This window comes from Ranitomeya variabilis, chromosome 6 (assembly GCF_051348905.1).
Source record: "Ranitomeya variabilis isolate aRanVar5 chromosome 6, aRanVar5.hap1, whole genome shotgun sequence".
NCBI lineage: Eukaryota > Metazoa > Chordata > Amphibia > Anura > Dendrobatidae > Ranitomeya > Ranitomeya variabilis.
The window spans coordinates 485,183,035-485,203,577 of NC_135237.1; the positions used below are offsets into that span (position 1 = coordinate 485,183,035).

Here is a 20,543-nt window from a genome sequence, read left to right on the forward strand (position 1 = left end):
TTACAGCTTTTTATAGTTTAAGCTCCAAAGAAGGCAAACTCCTGGTTGAGGCTTTATTTTACGGATTCCATTGTGCATATTCTTTGCTTTCTGGTCTCCAAGTTCCTCTTTTCATTTTTTTTTTCTCCCTTTCTCCGTAGTAAATAATGAGCTGCCGCCTGAAATCCGACTTGCCAGTGGTCAGCTAATGGGTGATGACCTGTCCCTCCTTACTACAGGAGAGCTGTCACCTTATATCAGTGACCCAACGTTGAAGCTTTACCAGTGTGCTGTTTGCAACAAATTCACCTCTGACAGCCTGGAGGCCCTGAATGTGCATGTGAGCAATGAACGCTCTCTCCCTGAAGAGGAATGGAGAGCTGTAATTGGAGACATCTACCAGTGCAAGCTGTGTAACTACAACACTCAGCTGAAAGCCAACTTCCAGCTCCACTGCAAAACTGATAAACATATGCAAAAGTATCAACTGGTGGCTCATATCAAAGAAGGGGGCAAAAGCAATGAGTGGAGACTGAAGTGCATCGCTATTGGCAATCCGGTGCATCTGAAGTGCAATGCTTGTGATTACTACACCAACAGCGTGGATAAATTACGCTTACACACCACCAATCACAGGCATGAGGCGGCCGTGCGGCTGTACAAGGTAAGACAACACGTGGCTTTCTTCAACTTTTGAAAATGAAAATTAATCGTATCAAAACATTCTTAAAAAAGAAAATAAGGAGTTTCATTTTTTCCCATTTTTTTCTTCCTTTCTTTTTTTTTCTGTCTTTCACTTTGCTTCCTTTTCTCCATGTTTTTTTTTCTTTTCTTTTTTCCTTTTTTTTTATCTTTCCCTCCTTTTTTTCCTCGTAGACAATTTTCTGTTTCTCTTTCCATTTCTTTCTTTCTTTCTTTCTTTCTTTCTTTCTTTCTTTCTTTCTTTCTTTCTCTTTCTTTCTTTCTTTCTTTCTTTTTCTTTCTTTCTTTCTTTCTTTCTTTCTTTCTTTCTTCCTTCTCATTCATTTTCTTTTTTGTATCACATTCTCATCCTCACTTTATCTATCTCTATACATCCCACATTTTACTTTACTTTTCTTTCTTTCTTTCTTTCTTTCTTTCTTTCTTTCTTTCTTTCTTTCTTTCTTCCTTTCTTCCTTCCTTCCTTCCTTCCTTCCTTCCTTCCTTCCTTTTTTCTTTTTTCTCTCTTTCAAGTATCCATCTGTTTTAATGCCTAGAGAAGTATACACTATGTTTTCCGTTGTTTGGTTTACATGGGTATTATTAGAATACCATGTCATGATTACATTATTTGCATTTTTGCTATGTATTTCCATGCTATTGCCATTCTTACTTTGATGTATGTATTTGTTATGTAGATACCATATATCGTGCAGTAAGACCAAGGTTTTTTTCTATAATGAATGGAGGATTTTAGCTTACAAGAATGATAGGCCTACAAAATGTATGTGATGACTATAGGAAATCTCCAGTTGTACTTGTCAGAGTTTGCCTAAGGTAGAGTAAGCCCACCCATCTCTGCTAAGTAACTCTCGACTGCTAAAATGATTTGCTGTCAGTTTTGCTGCTGACGGCTGCTTAACGCTGGACTGTTCACTGGCAAGTACACCTCCCATGTGCAATCAATAATCAATAGCATTCATCATGCACATCCGAGGCTGCTAGACCTTGCTATGACACCATGAGCCAGATCCTGCTTGGACCAAAGCAAGAATAAGCATAAGAAGCCTGCTTACCTTGTAATTCCAATTATGTGGGTTAATATATTCTCACACATAGTGGAATTGAAGCCACACTGCTATCACATGAATGTTTGAGATTCAAGTGTTCAATTAAAAAACAATCTAGAGATGTGCAAAGGCAAGTGCATTAGATGGGAATCAATAGTTATGGCCTTGTCTGCAGCAAATTTTCAGGTGCACATATAAAAACATTATGGGTGTCATAGCATTCAGATAAAGGAATGGAATTAGTTATATAGATAGATATTAATAATTTTTTTGTGTTTTGAGGCATTTTGCTAAAGAGAAGTATCCAGCCCCAATGGCAGAAATCAATGATGCCATGTAATCAGAAAATCCCATCTGTCTGGATATGAACAAGCATCATATTCTCCTTGTTAATGAAGTGCTGCAGGAGTTGTATTAGTCAGTGTATGGCCGGTTTCACACATTAATATTTCTTGGTCCCAGTTTGGACCCCAATGTATGGACTGACCGCGGGTCTCCTGACCGAGCTTGACAGACACATATATAGGCTCAAGTTCTGGTCAGGAGGCCCACAGCTAGTCCGTGCATCAAAGTCCATACTTGGACCATGAAACACAGAGGTTGACACAGGTCTGTTTGGCTGACAAGGTTCTATCCTCCCTCCATATGCACATGTATGCTCAGCTCGGCCTAGTGCGAATATGTTCTATATACTAAGAGGGAAGTATGTTAATGTTACACCCTTCAGACAGTAGCTTTTCTTCCCTGAAAACAAAAAAAAATTAGTACATTCAAATCCAACTGCTCGATTCTTCTTTCCATTGATAAATTCTTTCAGAATAGCCCATGTCCCAAACATTATTAGAGGGTTAGCCAGTCCTGCTCAATTTTAACAGGTTCAAACTTGAACAACTTCAGTCTGTCCTAAAATAAGAAATAATACACACAGTTCTCGGCTATATGAAAAATTGTAACAAAAATTTCAGCAAGTGACTAAAAGTGCATTAGCATGCATGCCACTGTCCTATGCTATAGTATACTGGGCTAAAGTATGAGCCTCTATAGGGGCATGGAGAGCTTGTATTGTCACCTGTTATCTTCAATTACCAGCCCTTGCATTGGAAAGCATGGCAGGCAAATCCAATGTTTGTCCAGGTCACAAGTAACATCATTGGGTGGCTCAATATGAATTAGAGAAGTGCTTCCATTAAAGGGGTTGTCTACTACACTAACTCCTTCTCAACCCTATGTTTCCTCCCAGCAAAATATTAACGCTCATACTCACCTCCGATGCTGGTGCCATTTCAGTGGAGTCAGTACTTGCTCTCCCAGTGATTGCCTGACATAACCATGTCATCCCTGTGACAATGAGCAGTCACTTCACTCTCCCCACCTTTGGACAAATCCCATACATCTTGTGGAAGCGATAGAGAAGGGAAGAGTGAAGCGGCCGCTGATTTGCCGCAGGGATGACATTATGTCACGAGATCACTGGGAGAGCCAGTGCCAACACCTGTGGGACAGCACTGGCACCAGAGGCGAATATAGGAGTTATTTTGCTTGGGTAGCGATTCTGAAATGGTTGTCTGAGTAGTGTACAACTACTTTAAACTATTGGCTAAACCTGTGAGAATGTTTATGTATCTGTTGTAAATGCATTAAACTACTCACTGATCGTTGTCTTCCCCGGTTTCCAGCGGCGCTGCTCTGCTCCTCTTCGGGGTCATATGACAGCTATTCTGATTTGCCAGATCACACTACGCTATGTATGAGGTGGAAGTCTTTTACAATGCCTGCCTATGGAGTCATGTTCTGACACTTCATAGTCCTACATCATAAAATCCACTTATGGGTCACACAGAGCGCAGTATGATTTGGCAAGTTGCAAAGGAAGCCACATGATCCAAAATATGAGTGGAGTGGTGCTGGAAACTGAGGAAGACTGTGATCAGTGAGTATATTAATACACATACACTAATTACAGGATAAAGTGACCCTGTTTCACTTTACAGCTAAGTAAACTTCAGAGATTGTCATGTTGCCTCTGTTATACTGATTAAAATGATACCTGGGGTGAAGAAATCCGTCTTGTAGTTCTTGTGTAATCAGTGTTAGAAGTTTTCAGTTAGGCTACGTTCACATTAGCGTCATGCGACGCTGCGTCGTCGACGCACGACAACGCATGCGTCATGCACCCCTATCTTTATCATTGGGGACGCATGCGTTGCGTTGGCGTGCGTTTTCGGTAAAACGCACGACGCATGCGTCGTTTCGCCGCACCTGGGTGGCGTCGGAGACGCTACATGTTGCATTTTTCTAGCGTCAAAAAAACGCACGCGTCGCACTTGCGTCGCTCGTGCGTCGTCATTGCGTTACAATTTCCCATTGAAACCTATTGACAACGCACTTGCGTCGCGTGTGTGCGTCGTGCGTGCGTTGTGCGACGCATGCGTCATTACATAAAATTAAACAAAAAAGTGTCTAGACAGTGTCTAGACAGTGCAAACAGTGATAAAAACATCCCCCATATCTAAAGAAAATGTTGGATTGTTTGTCACTTCTGCTGCAGCATCTAGAGGCAAGACAAACAAAACAAACAATTAACATTAATACCCACCCTCATCTACCCATTGGTGGCATTATCTATTGTCTAGACACTAGACCCACCCTCTTATATTCATTGGTGGTGTTTGTCTAGACAAATTGTGTGGAAAGATACATCATTGTTTGACAACGCATGCGTCGTAAAACGCTGCGTTTTTTGGAAAAACGCAACAAAAACGCACAAAAAACGCTGCGTTTTACGACGCATCCGTTCGACGCATGCGTCAAACATGATGCGTTTTTGCGTGCGTTTCCGATCCGTCGTGCGTTGCGTCGACGACGCAGCATCGCATGACGCTAATGTGAACGTAGCCTTAATGAGATGCCCATGCTCCGGGGTGGGCCTGAACGCAGAGTCTTATCTTCCTGCTCTAAGCCAGAGAAACCAAGGAAAGCATACGGTAATGAAGAAAACGGCTGCACTCACCAACCTTCTGTTGCAGGTCACTTTATTCAGTCCATAAGAACACGGCACGGGGGGGTGTACATAGGGTAATGCGGCGGCTGAACGACGGCCGTTTCGCACCTGTCCGGTGCTTCAACGGGTTCACCCGATACCTAGCAGGACAGCGGGAGTTCATTCATCCACAGGCTCGCATAGTGCAGGATCTGTGGTGCGGGTCGCTGACTTTCTCATACAGAAACCAAGGAAAGATCTGCCCACAGGCCGCTCCAAAGCACAAACCTGCTCCTCATCATAGAGACAGAGAGGGTTACTGTTTGTGCTTCGGGGTGGCCTGTGGGCAGATCTTTCCATGGTTTCCCTGGCTTACAGCAGGAAGATAAGACCCTGCCTACAGTCCTGCCTCAGAGCATGGGCATCTCATTAACTGAGATCTTCTAATACTGATTACACAAGAACCACAAGATGGATTTTTTCGTCCTTGTATCATTTTAATCAGTTTAACAGTGGCAACATGACAATGTTTGTAGTTTACTTAGGAAAATCCTGCTGACAGGTTCACTTTAAGTCTATAAAAATTTTCATTGGAATACTTCTTTAATAAGATAATGCAAATGTGACCACTGACCATGGTGCTTTAAGCGATACGCTCCAGCAGACAATGGGTTACACTGTACTTTACTCGGCTAATGTAGCTTCCTCTGCTTACCAGACTGTAATCTGAGGAGATGTGTGGGGGAGTTAAAAAAATATTTAAGTTATTTTAACTTATACCCTTTACCTAAATGTCATCTTTGATTAAACAGCCAAATAAGTAATAGTTCACCATGCACAAGCTGAGCTGCTCTTTAACAGTTTCTTGTTGCCAAATTACAGTATATCACCGTCACATGAAGCAAATAGATCTCCAGCATAGACTACTACACTATTTGCTGGCCGCACCAGTATATATACACCTAGAGCAGGGGACTTGTATAAAGGACATATAGTCATAAAACACAGCTGTGAAGGGAACCTGAAAACCCAGAGCTGCGGCCTGTCATTTCCTTTAGTTTATAAGAGGATCCATTAACATTTGTATTAGACGTATTCCGAACAGTAACCCTGATCCTAATCCAGCTACGTACCGGTGAGGGTTGTAGTGCAACATGCACAATTGGACACACATAGCCACTAGATCAAGATGTCAAATGTTTGTGAACCTATTTGGAGGTGAATGGAGAAAAAAAAAACTTGACAAATACAAACATTTTATGTGAAATAGTAACTCCTTATTTTCTGTTTGGATGGCTGGCTAGTGGATTTTATGCCAAAAAAATGTGTCCAATTAAAACTGCAGCAGGAATGTAATTTTGCAGCTCAATAAAATTGCTGTTTTTATTAGAAACAAACTTAAATGTATTATCCGTGCATACTGCATTCCAGGAAATATTTTTACTCCTGCAGATCCTGAAAAAAAAATTAACCCTCTAATAGGCAAAGATTGTGAATAGTTTGGTAATCAGGCTTCTAATAAATGTCATATTCAGCTCAACTGAGAATTAAGCCATATCTACATCATGATAGTATGGATCTTCAATCTAGCATTCATGTAAACTTATGGACCCATACTGTACCTCTGTGTAAACGAATCATTTCGCTTCAGTCAAGAATTTATTTTATGGCGTAATTTCGGCCTTATTGATTGATTTAATCTTGCGCACTATAAAGCGATACATAAAGCCTATGGGACCATAATATTAAGTGTGTGTTTGCATGGTGCATAACTTGAAGAACCAGGGAAAAAATAGCAAAATTTTAAATTTGGCTCTACTGCTCCAAGTTCCTAATCATCATTGCCAGGCTTTCCTCTCTTTTGTCTGCAACCTTATGGCCATCCCTCTTCCTGGTCATCTCCATTGTGCTGGACTCTTATTCTAAAGGTACCTTCACACGAAACGACATTATAACGATATCGCTAGCAATCCGTGACGTTGCAGCGTCCTCGCTAGCGATATCGTTTCGTTTGACACGCAGCAGCGATCAGGATCCTGCTGTGATGTCGCTGGTCGCTGAATAAAGTCCAGAACTTTATTTGGTCGTCCGATCGCTGTGTATCGTTGTGTTTGAAAGCAAAAGCAACGATACCAGCGATATTTTACACTGGTAACCAGGGTAAACATCGGGTTACTAAGCGCAGGGCCGCGCTTAGTTACCCGATGTTTACCCTGGTTACTAGCGTAAAATGTAAAAAAAACAAACAGCACATACTCACATTGCGTCCCCTGCAGTCTGCTTCCTCCTCTGACTCAGCGCCGCAAAGTGAAAGTGAAAGCAGCACAGCGGTGACGTCACCGCTCTGCTCTCACTGTACGGCGCTCAGTCAGTCAGGAAGTGGACGCAGGGGGACGTGAATGTAAGTATGTGCTGTTTGTTTTTTTTAGATTTTACGCTGGTAACCAGGGTAAACATCGGGTTACTAAGCGCGGCCCTGCGCTTAGTTACCCGATGTTTACCCTGGTTACCAGGGGACCTCGGCATAGTTGATCGCTGGAGAGCGGTCTGTGTGACAGCTCTCCAGCGACCAAACAGCGACGCTGCAGCGATCGACATCGTTGTCGCTATCGCTGCAGCGTCGCTTCGTGTGAAGGTACCTTAAGGCCGGGGTCACACTTTCAAGTTCAATGCGAGAAACTCGCATCAAGTCCCGGCACTGCCGCCGGAGTTGCGGATGCATGTATTTCTATGCAGCCGTACGCTCCGCTTCCAAGCATTGAATGCACAAGTGTGACCCCAGCCTAAAAGATCCTTTTTCTGCACACATTCATCAGCTTCAGCCTCTCCTCTACTGTGCCAGTTGCCATAGCAGAACATTTCTCCTTCTTTCCTACCCAGCATCATTGATTCGACTACATATGGATACTATGGTCATATGTGTCTTTGTGTGTTGAAAAATACTTGTATCCTCCATTATATAAAAATTTTGGATCAAGTCAAGTAATTTATGAAATTCAGGAACACAATGCAACAAGGAGTTAATGTTCTGCTTTGTCAAATGGGTGTGGACTTACAAAGTCAAATTTGATCGATCAGTATCAGAGACACACCACCAACTGGTTCATACAGAGTCAGACCTGATTGGACAGTATCATACATAGTGTGCAGAATCCCCCCCCAAAAAAAAAAACAACTTGTCCATACTGGGTCAGATCTGATTTTAACAGTATCATAGAGTGCAGGTACACCCCTCCCCAACTTGTCCTTGCAGAGTCAGATCTGATTGGACAGTATCAGTGTGCAGGTACTTACCCCCAACAGGTCCATACTGATTCAAATGTAACTGGACAATATCAGTGCACAGGTGCACACCCCTAACTGGCACACACATAGTCAGATCTGATTGGACAGTTTCATATTATATTGGCTATATTACAGAGTCCTGCGTGATAATAATTTTCTTGTAAAATTGGAGGTACGTCTTTAAAAGGAATCTATCAGCAAGCTTTAGCTATGTAGTCTGAGGACAGCATGAGGTAGGGGCTGAGATACTGATTTCAGCAATGTCTCACTTATTAGGCATTGGGCTGTTTTTCCCAAACAATTAATGTTTTATCAGCAGGAGATTATCATTGCCAGACTGGTGCATCCCAGTCCAGCCGCATCCTGATTCCTCAGCACCGATTAGCAGCCCACTGTCTATAGAGAATGTACATAGAAAGCTGTGGTGTGGGCGGAGGCAGCTTTCTGAGTCCTGCTACGTCTAAAAAGTCTGATTGTGTCACAACGGCTGCACCCAGTAAACAAAGTGACACATCACTGGAATCCGGGTCTTTCCGTACATTATGCTGCTCTCAGATGAGGTAACAAATACATGGTGACAGATTCCCTTTAACTGTGAACCTGCACAATGTTGACCATTTCTAGGTGCCTCAGCAGGCATTACCATTTTAAGTGCCCAAAAGGCACAGTTTAGGGTTAGGAAGTGCACAGCCAATACATTTCATAATGAACCCTTGTTTGCTGTATTTATTCCCGGTGAGTAGTACACCGATTTACAGCAATGCACAGTAATCCCCAGTCCAGAGTGATGCCGCGTGGTTAGAATCTTGCCTGGTATAACTTACAGAACATTGATCTGTTGGCTCCGTACTGGTTACTAGAGGGTGGCAATATTGAACAGCATGTTGTATGAATTAATGCTATTTCTGGTTGTTGGTTTTTTTTTTTCCTTTTGTTTTCTTTATGCTTAATAGATTTGATAAGTAACAAATGAAACAAAGCATTTTCCCTTTCAACTTTTACTTTTTGTGCTGCATTTCTTTACTAGTATCGCCGGCTTAATCGGGAGTGGATAATCCAAAACAGACAGAACAATTAAGTGCAGGGATCATAACGGGTTAAAGTAGGTGGAAGGTGAAAGGTCAGCAGAAAAGCATCATCTGCCCAGATGCTTAACATTAAACTGATCTTTTTAATAAAAAATCTGTTTCACAGATGGCGTTTTAATGCCTTTGGCAGTATTGGGGCAGTTTTAACATTAGACGTATGCTAGTAAAAATTATTTCTGTATTAGACCAGAACAACACCTTTTGCTTTTATGTTCAGAGGTAGAAGGCATGTGGATAAATTTTTCTGGCATGGAACCCAGAAGCCCAGAACTGATGGCGTTTCCATATGGACTTAAATACCTGAATACCCAGTGTCTGTGAGCGATGATGATTGAAAGAGCAAACAAATACCGCGCTAGAGCATTAGCATTACTATTCACAGAGCTTTCCTTAGGAATGTACTTTGCAACTCATTTATTTTAATGTATGTGCAGCAGTGCTGGCCTATTGGACTACCTTTTCTTAATAACATCCTTCTTGAGTATGATGTAAGACATGTGTGCTAGATCATGTAGCATCTTAAAGGAGAATAGGCTTTCAAACGTACTGTAACATCATGTTCACTGGGTTAATAACCAGAGCTGATGTGTGACACACCAATGCTGACATTGGGCCATGGTTCCTACCCCAAATTTTTCTTTTAATTCAATACTTTTCAATAGTAAATGAAAAATATTTGCAAGTTACCGTTATGTGACTACTGCTATGCATTCATACAGTATGAGAAGGGTTTGATGGCAGGCTGGGAGTAATAATTATTCATCATTCACGTCAGCCTGCCCTGTAGCTCCGGCATTCTATATAAGAATGTACAGTGTTATAGTGACCTAAATCTGGGTCAGTTGACCTATGGGAGATCTGGGTGTTATAGCTTAAAAAAAACACCCAACTATTGTTATTCCTACATAGTACAGCTTCCACTTTTATTATAGAAAAATTTGTTGGATTTTGATTATCTTGTTTATATCAGTTTTAGGTTATGTGTTATTTGTTGGTTTCCTGCAATGTTGATTCTTTGTTCAGATGCAGTCCTGTAATGTAGATTACATTTCTCACAATGCCTCTGGCTTTGCCAAGTGTCAAATTCTTACTTTAATTGATCTGAATCCTATCTAATGGCGACAGTGATAGACCATTTATGAAGAACTACTGTGTGCTGACTCACATTGCATGTCCTACATGAAATGCAACTTTAGCCTGTTACCTGCCTCCTGCTTGTGGTAAGGTTCTCCCTGTCAAATCTTACAAGCAGAAGACAGGGGAAAAAGGCAGAATCTGCATCTCATAGTATACGCTGAGTATTATGCACATTATACTTACAGATAAAGACAAGCAGTGTTAATGTTGGGGGTTTATAACTGCAGTTATTCATTGCATGGACTCGTGCTATATCATTTCACTCTTGGTGTCCTAAATAAGGCAGAAAGTGTATGGTTATAAGCTTTCTTAAAGGGAACCTGTCACCTGAATTTGGCGGGACCAGTTTTGGGTCATATGGGCGGGGTTTTCGGGAGTTTGATTCACCCTTTCCTTACCCGCTGGCTGTATGCTGGCCGCAATATTGGATTGAAGTTCATTCTCTGTCCTCCGGAGTACACGCCTGCGCAAGGCAATGTTGCCTTCCGCTGGCGTGTACTCCGGAGTACATGCACTGAACTGGTTTTCACACTAGTGATCACATAACACAGCTGCCTATGATGAAAGGTTTTAAATGTGTGAATATAACAGCTGGGAAGAAACAAATGTCACTATATTACTGGCAAGTTGCATCATTTGTACAAAAAATAAAATAAAATAGGAGTGCTACTTTAATAAAAATCCATAATACTTAAAAATGTGAAGTCTGCCTTGAATTTTATTTTACTAATTAAATCACAGCAGCAAGTCACTCATTGAATAAACTAATTCACCAGGAAATGAGGTTCTGTGGATATATTTGACAAATACCCCAAAAGCTTTAGTTGCCAAACATAGGGCTCAGTTGTGGTATCCAGAAAGTCTTATTCTGCTTCAATCCCCTGAGAGATGGGTGATGATTACTACTCTTTTTGGGTCTTATTTTTTTACTAATGGGACTTTACTTGTGCGTCCAGCCCACACAAACCATTTATTAAAAAGGGTCATTCAAATGTATATGCTGTTCTATTTCCTTTAAACCCTATGGAATGAAATGTAATGGATCACATTCTGCAAGTAAAAGCTTTAAGTCAATTAAGCAAAAATCATCATGAAATATATATTACATATGCTATATCATTATTGTTCTCAGCCACCAATTAGTTAGGGATGTTCACACAGAAGAAATATTATCACACACATTAGGCAATAGAGCAAACAGTGCAATACAAGCTAGGGATGTTTGAGAGGATTGATTGATGGTGTAATCTTGGGTCACTTAAGGCCAGCAATTTTCATGGTCAGCTTACTAGCTTGTATTTGATGCAAGAAATTTAAATTCCAGGCAGCATCTGTTCTTCAGATGGTCTGTTATTAGCCCCTATGCCTCTGAGATCTTGGTACGTATGCATTTGGATTAGTATAAGTAATGGCAAAATAAGGATTTCACTAATTCCAAATTTTGATTACCTATTTTTCTTATCACAATTTTATTCGCGGGTCCTTTAGATATAAATGAAGAGTTTGTCATAAGCTGAAAGATTGCCACCTATTGGTCTAACGGCCATGAAAATGAGGACTGACGTATCCTATCAGTCTCTTTTTTAAGACTTTGTTTAATGGTTAAAAACAAATGTAATAGTAATCTCCAAATGATTAGGATATTAGAATGGTACCTGCAAAGTTGGCTTGGTTTTGGCTGGGTAAGCTTACATTGTGTTTGGTGGACTCTCTGACAGCTTTCCGACAACTGGTATATTGAGGAAAAGATGGATCAGGCATGGCGATATTAATATTTATTGTTTGATAACAGGTCAATGATGGGCAATGAATGCTTCTATATGTTTTCATGCACATCCAACTTTAGGTAAAGCATTAAATCTCATGTATACGACCTATTTTAGGTCAGTTTCACATAACCCATATGTGTCCTTAATATGGCCACAACACCCCGACGACACATAACCTTCACCCACATGATATAATTGAACCAAACTGCCATTGTTTTGTGAAAAACTGAAAAACGGAGAATCATACTAGTCTTCTCTTACAGTTATGGTTGATCCAGACACTTTTAAAGCCTTAGCATGATAATTATTATAAAGAAGTCAAAAGATCATCACTCTTGTCTTTAATTTTCTTTGCGCTGCCCATGGTGATAGGTTGATTACTTTAAAATGAATGCAGCATATTCCAGGCTGATTACACCAACATTATCATTTAAAATATAAAAAAAATATTCCAGATATGTATGGATGCAATTATTGACCTGTCATTGTCCCAGTATGATGGTAAAAGAGGTCAGGAGATTGTGCAGGGCTGATTTGCATAAAAATCATTGTGAGAGCGGAAATTGGACTAGGTCTGTGGAGCTGACGACTCGCAGCATGTTTTGCCTAATGGCATTCAAATAATTTGTTTAGATGAAAAAAAAAAAATATTCTCGGAGATAAACAAAAATGTTATTTTCTCCTCATCTGAGACACATGACTGGGGAAAAACAATGAACATTAGAAGAGGAGCCCTTACAGCAACCAAAGGTTACATTTATCTGTATTGTGACCAGCAGTTTAAAGATGGAAGTACGCCTGGATTGCTAATATATATATGCTACAAGATCTATGTATGTGTTATCCATTCAGTTTAATTAGGTAAGAGCTTACTGCGGGACACAGACAGATAAGGGCCCCTATGCAAAATCTGTACATAGGCATTTTGCAGTCCAATAGCTAAACACAATGAACAATTCCTCCAGCTTGGGAGGTGGTAACGGGCCTATCTACCTCATGGGCTCCTGTGAGGCTGCACAGGTTACACCAATGGCACATCCGCCCTTGGAAGAGCTCCATAGCATAGTTTTTTTTTTAAAACAGTAAGAGTCACTTGCTAAAATTTTGACTTGTCATAGTGACATATCAGAAGTTTTGATCAGTTGCTGCTTGGGCGCTAATACCACCCCGAAGATTGCTGAAAAGGAAGGAGCAGATGTGCGCAGCTAACTTTGGTTGTTCTCGAAAGTCTGAGCTCTTCTTCAGATTCCAAGGAGCTCCAAACAAAGTCCAAGCACCACACTTTGGTTCATTACCTCTGCCGTCAGTGGGGGGTCTCAGCACCTGTATTCATACAATACAACACCTTGGCTCTCCTTTTTAGCTGAAGTTGGTCTTATAGACATCAGTAAGCCTGTGTTTGGCTAATGAGAAGAGCAACGTACCTCTTCTGCCCCTCTGCTTGAGAAATCAGTGGTGGTTTCAGCAAAAAGATCACCACCAGTCAAAGTTTTTGACATTCCAGTATGACACGTCAAAAGCTTTGTGAACTGATGGTTACTTTTTACCCACATGGTATTGAAGTCCTAATGATGCCATCCATAAACTAGCACTGGTTTTTGTTCAGCCCACAAGGAGTTGTAGATGACTATAGCGTGGCAACCTTGCGGGGTCACTTAACTACAGTCAGTGTTCAATCAACATTTACTTTCCGTCACTTGAATTATGTGAAAGTCACAACATCCAACTTTTTCGGCCTGGCATTGTTCTGCAGAGGTCATTGGGTAACACTCTCCTTTTTTTCTATATCCAACTAGATTTATCTATTACTCTGTGCTACTCCATCTAACTGAATAAAGAAATAAAGCATCAAGCAAAGAAAGTCCCATCATTAATATAGTGAATACTGAACACATTGTAATCAGCCTTCTAGGGACAGTATATGGCCATTATGGACATTTCACCGCGGCTTAACAATCACTGCCAGTGAAGACCTGGGCTGTAGGCACTCCATATGCATTGGTTCCCAATTATTTGTTTTCACGATTAAGCAGTAACTCCATAAAATGTACACTTGATAACAGAGCATGGCTGTAAATTGCTGGTTGTTAGGAGAACCTTGGTGTTACAAGCATCCATAAATAGCAAACCCGTCAATTATGTCCACAGACATAACCCCAATTGGACAGATAAGATGCACAATGTAGAAAGCTGCACAGCATGTTCAGCCATCACAGGATGCTGATGACATGGAAATCATTCCTGCTTCACTGCTGTGAGTTTGCATATCATCAATCCCTGTCAGAGGATGATGGGTATTACCAGGCATTCTCCTTATAGCAGCCTGAAAGGAGAAGAAAGAGCTCCAGTATATTTTACTCAAATAAATTAGTATTTCCTATCTATAATCTGCACTATCCCAGATGGTCATGGATGGATTTTCTACCACTATCAAGCCAATGTATTTTACAACATTGTTCACAAACATTAGATCATTGAATATAGAGTGAATATTTGCAATGATTTAATTTTTTTGCCAGTCAGTAAATACAATACATATACCATAGAATGCTATATAAATAATGTATATTAATCAGCATAAAATCATTAAAGAGAAACTATCAGTTGAGAAATACTTCCCAAACCATGGTCAACATTGCTCAGGGCCTGGCTGCATGATTGATTGACAGGTCTCTCTCACGTGTGCACAAAAGGAGAGACCTGTCAATCCCCTGGATCGGCGCTGGAAAAAGCTGACGAGGAGTGGTGCGAGACTTGTCTCATCCTATGATCCCTGGCCGGATCTTCAAACTGTTTAGAGGAACATGCCACTAGACCATAGATGATTAAACCACTACCATAATGGTATGCTGATAGGTAATACTTCTGGGTGGTGCTGGTGTGATAAAGGCCTATCAAACTCATTCTGCACAGAATGTTGTCCTGTTCAACCTGTTACATCACTGATAGGTGTGCTGAGCGGGACGCAAGTGGAAACAACTAGGACTGCAAGACTCTTCACCACACTGGTACCACCCAGATGACTTTTGATGATCAATTTAATAATACTGAAAACAAACAAGTTTGGAGGTGGCATATTCATCACAACGTATTACCTAGTAGTATATCAAAATGATGGTGATTTAAACTAATAAACATTATAAACAGGTTCCCCTTAAACATCCAAGAAGGCTAAAGGGCTGTTTTTCCATCTCGTACATTTATGGCATACCCAAAGGATTTGATGTAATAGTGTTGTAGATGCAGATCTCACCATTGACGCTTGCATATACGAGGGGTGATCCAAAAGTAATGATAATCAATACTAAACACAATGAATATAGTCAAAAACATTTTTTATTTTTCTACATAGTCTCCTAGCAAGTCTATACATTTAGTCCATCTCTTTTCTAAACTTAGAATTCCCTTCGAAAAAAATTCTTGATCTTGACCCTCAAAAAAATCCCCAACAGCGGTTATCACGTCGCTATTGTCGTCAAATTTCTTGCCCTGGAGGTGTTCCTTGAGTCGAGGAAAGAGAAAGAAGTCACTGGGGGCTAGATCTGGTGAATAGGGGGGTGTTCCACCAGTTCAAAGCCCACTTCTTGAATGGTAGCCATGGCAACTGCAGCTTTGTGAGCCGGCGTGTTATCTTGGTGAAACAGCACTCCAGCCCGCAGTTTCCCGCGCCTTTTGTCCTTGATAGCCTCCCGCAATCTTCTTATTTGTTCTGCGTAGTAGGAGCCCGTAATAGTGGCTCCCTTCTCCAAATAGTCCACCATAATAATTCCTTCAGCGTCCCAAAAAAACAGATGCCATAACCTTCCCTGCTGAGCTTGACACTTTGAATTTCTTCGGCGTCGGTTCGTCGGCTCGTTTCCATGTCATCGATTGTTGTTTAGTTTCGGAATCAAAGTGGTGGATCCAGGTCTCGTCCTTGGTCAAAAAATGTGACAAAAATTTTCCTTGTCTGCTTGGAACTTTTCAAGATTTGCTATTGAAATGTCAACTCGTTTCTTCTTTTGCTCGTCGGTTAACATTTTTGGCACCCAACGCGCGGAGACCTTTCTCATATGCAATTCTTTTGCAAGGATTCTTTGAATACTGCCAAATGAGATCCCTGTGACCTCAGCTACATGCCTGATAGTCACACTTCAATCTGCCAATACAACTTCTTCAACTTTTTTCATGTTTTCTTCATTGAGGGACGTGGATGGGCATCCTTCACGATGTTCATCTTCCGTCGATGTTCTTCCCAGCTTAAATTCCTTGGCCCAGCGTGCAACTGTGGAATATGGAGGAGAAGAGTCCCCAATGTTTATGTCTTTGGTAGTGATTTTTTTCAAGCAGAGGTATTTGTTGACAGCTCTGAGCTCGTTTTTTTCCATTTTGATGTTCACTCCTCGGCAGTTCATATTCAAATGAATGTAGCTCCCGGGAATCGTGGTCTATTTAAGAGATTTTTTTTTCCTGGACTAGTGGGTAGAAGAGAGAGAGAAGAAAACATTTTATTTTAATTTCTGTGTGCAATAGAAATAACCGATTATCATTACTTTTGGATCGCCCCTCGTATCTTGGGGCCCCACTGTGCACTGCTGACAGTGGGGAAATAGTCTGAATTCTAAAATAAATGAATGGAAATTCCAACCACCTCTCTAGTGACAGCACCGAATGTCAGAGCCCTGTTCTTGAGATAGATATGGTTCAGATGGAGGAATCTATGTCTAGCATAGATTTGTGGCATTCCTGTGGATATGCCATAAATGTACAAGGTAGGACTACCCCCTTTTAATGTCCCTTTTAGGAACTCATGCAATTTGACCAAGTCTCAGATTATTACTATTCCTCTTCCTCTCCGTGGTAGTGACAATCACTCTGAGGACAACAATATGTGGGGTTGTGACCCAGTTAGTTTCTTGGGTGATCAGCCTGCGGATAGGAATTTTGCGACCCTGATGCTGACTTACGAGTGTAAACTCCTCGTGGAAGTGCTTCCTAAGAGATGCATGCTGATACCTGGCTCTTCAGTAGTTCCTGTAGTCTTCGTTCACATGCACTAAGTATCATTAGCACCTCATAATGTTTCTATCCTCCTCTTAAAAATGAATGCTGGGTGCTCTGCTTGAAATGAATAAGTGCTACAGAGAGCATTAAAATGGGAGAAAAGTTCCCCTGTCCTACATCTGGTTTTACTTTACATGGAAATTAGTTTTCAAACAAACAAAAGGCTGTAGACAACTGAACTTGAACTCAACAAGCTGGTTCAATTGTGGCTTTCTTAAATAAATCCTGGGTGCAGAAATTATTCACAACCAGATGCTATGGATGCGCCTGTGGGTACAGAACAACTAGGAAGCTAGGATAGAAGCAGCAATTACATGCTTTGTAAAGCAAAGAGACGTCACATACTAAAACTTAAGATGGTTTTAGTGGGCATGAATAAAAGTTGTAAGGTTATCACTAAAGAGAAGGATTTTCTAGCTTTATTTTTTCGTCCATTTTAGGGATGCACGTCCATATCTTCTCTCATCTGAGAAAATCGGTCTGATTATGCTAATCACAATGATCACTCTGATCGGAGTGTAATCTGATTTTCTCAAATGTGGAGTAGATTGACCAAAAAATGTCTGCAACTTCTTCATTCTGTCAGTATGTGAAAATTTGATTTTTTTTTTTTTTTTGATGGACCAATTGACTCTCATGTTTGAGTGCAATTTGATTTACAGCTGCAAATCATGCAAACTGTGATTTATTTATTTATTTATTTTTTTTCTGACAGACTCGGTCCAAATTAAAAATTGGTTATGTGCACGGCCCTATAGAAAAACATTAGTCTGAGTGTGATCTGATGCCTTGTGGGAACGCATTCAGACCAATAATATGGTCATCTGCATGAGCTCTAATGGCCATCAATTTAGACCTTGAGCAGTACTGCTTATTCATGTTGCACTGACCCCACACTTTCCCTATCCATGGCATTGTGTTTGTTTTTCCTCTCAAAATCATAGAGAATCGTAAGTAAATAAAATTGTGGCATATCGTATTTTAGGTCCCTTAATGGTATTGCATATGAGTTCAGTGACACATTATGCCAGCACTTTGAATGACTATGGGTCCACAATATGGGGCTCCATGTGCAATATACCTTATATTATTTTACAGGAAGTTACGGTGTCGTTTTCAATACTACAGCCATCTTGAACTTGTTGGGGAACATTGATGAAAAGGAATACTGTGTACCATACCATAGCAACCAATCACAGTGCAGCTTACACTCTACCACAGCTCTTTGCAAAGATGAAATCTGAGCTGTGATTGGATGCTAAGAGCAACAGACATTTTTCCTTTCAGTTTTTGTAAATGAGGTCCAACATGTAGATTTTGGATTGGAGTAAATGTCTCCAAGAATATGGTAGATTCAATATACAAACCAATAAATAAACCTAATGTAAGCGCCAACATGTATATGGACAATTGTTTTTCATAAATATGACATGTTTTAATATCTTGGATGCAGACAAGCATTCGTTCGTTGTAATATTTGGACATCTAAGGCCTCATTCAGACGTCCGTGATTCACAAAGTATTTTATCCAGGATTTTAATGGGTAGAACATGTACCTATTATAATCTATGGAGCTGTTTACATGTCCAGGTTGTTTTCTTTTTCAAACTGTGTCTTCAGAAAAATTATGGAGACGTCACACAACAAAATTGCACATTCAAGTACATGAATCTGATAGCACACATCATCATCCATGTGCTGTTAGTGATAAACATTGCAGTGGACAGGTGAAAATCTGACACACTGACCAAACACTGATGAAAACCTGACGCACTGACCAAACTCTGCTGAAAATCTGACATACTGACCAAACACTGATAAAAATCTGACGCACTGACCAAACACTGCTGAAAATCTGACACACTGACCAAACACTGATGAAAATCTGACACACTGACCAAACACTGATGAAAACCTGACACACTGACCAAACACTGCTGAAAATCTGACACACTGACCAAATGCTGATGAAAATCTGACACACTGACCAAACGCTGATGAAAATCTGACACACTGTTTGGTAATAAACAAGTAATGTACAAGATATTCACACAAATCAATCTGTGTAGCAGTTTTTCATAGCTTCAACCCTTTCAGGTTTTGTTCAAATCTGCATCATGGCTTTGGATAGGGCCATGTTCACACGTTAAGTATTTGGTCAGTATTTTTTAAATCAAAACCAGGAGTGGGTGAAAAATACAGATGTGGTGACGTGTTTCTATTATATTTCTCCTTGGATTGTTCCACTTCTGGTTTTGCTTACTGACCCAATTTCTTAAAGGAAGCTATCATTAGAAAATGACTTATTGTTTAAAAAAAAATTAACTTAACAATTTTTTTCTCACATCTTACAATCTGTATTAAAATTAAAACAATAGGAATATTGCAAATCACACACTGGCCACTGGGGCTTTTTTTTTTTTTTACTCTAACTTCGTATTGTTTTGGGAAACTACAGGTACTTTACCCTGACACTGTCTTTTGCATTGAAGTGTCAAAGGTCATTATAAAAGGGAGGGCTCAACGGTAAGATGTGGCAACACTTATTGTGATAGGCTGATAACACAGGATCCACCAATCACTGTAATCCTGCCTCTGATGATAAGGAGAATGCTGAAAACTCTTCCTGAATAAAGAGGAAGCATGAGTTTAGAAAAATTCCCAGGGGCCAGTGTGAAAATTGCAAAATTCCTAATTTTGTCATTACTTAAATAATATATTTTTTAAATACATTAACACAAAAACCTGATCTAAACAATAGGTAATTTTTAGGTCAAAATGAAAACTACGACATTGTACAGAATCATTACATGATGCCTAATTGGCCGCATACATTTCAATACAGTCTGTCAGTGTGTCTGTGCTTTTTTTTCTGTTAAAGTGAACCTGTCACCAAGCTAGGCAGATACGAGTTACGGCCACCCCCTTTCCGGGTTTATATACAGCCTTCTATAATGCTGTATATAAGCCCCCGATTTGACCTGTAAGAGAAGAAAAATAACTTTATTATACTCACCCGTGGGGCGGTCCGGTCTGAGGGGTCCGTCGCCTCCCATCTTATGATCCTCGTCCTCCTGCTTGCTTCATGTGCATGATCCATCCCTGCATCATACACACAGGCTCCCTGGAATCGCGCTCCAGCGCAGGCGTACTTTGTCCTGTTGAGGGCAGAGCAAAGTCCTGCAGTGCGCAGGCGCTAAGCCTCTGACCTTTCCTGTCGCCGGCGCACTGCAGTACTTTGCTCTGCCCACAACAGGGCAGATAAGTGTGCCTGCGCAGGAGCTCCATTCTGAGGAGCCTGTGTGGATGATGCAGGGACAGATCATCCACATGAAGCAAGCAGGAGAACGGCATTACAAGAAGATGGGAACCCCGGAGCAAGACCAGCAACGCCCATCGGACCGGACCGCCCCGCAGGTGAGTATAAGTTATTTTCTTCTCTTACAGGTCGGATCGTGGCTTATATACAGCATTATAGAATGCTGTATATAAGCCCTGAAAGGGGGTGGCC

The 20,543-nt window shown here is 40.8% G+C and overlaps 1 protein-coding gene across 6 annotated transcripts in view; it reads left to right on the forward strand.

Annotated features, from left to right (window-relative positions):
• ZFHX4 (zinc finger homeobox 4) overlaps positions 1-20,543 on the forward strand; it is a 217,524-nt gene that overhangs the window by 34,321 nt on the left and 162,660 nt on the right. For all 6 annotated transcript variants that reach the window (XM_077270677.1, XM_077270678.1, XM_077270681.1 and 3 more), the window contains exon 3: positions 141-643. In XM_077270677.1, the coding sequence (XP_077126792.1) occupies positions 141-643 (503 nt within the window). The remainder of the gene's footprint in view (positions 1-140; positions 644-20,543) is intronic.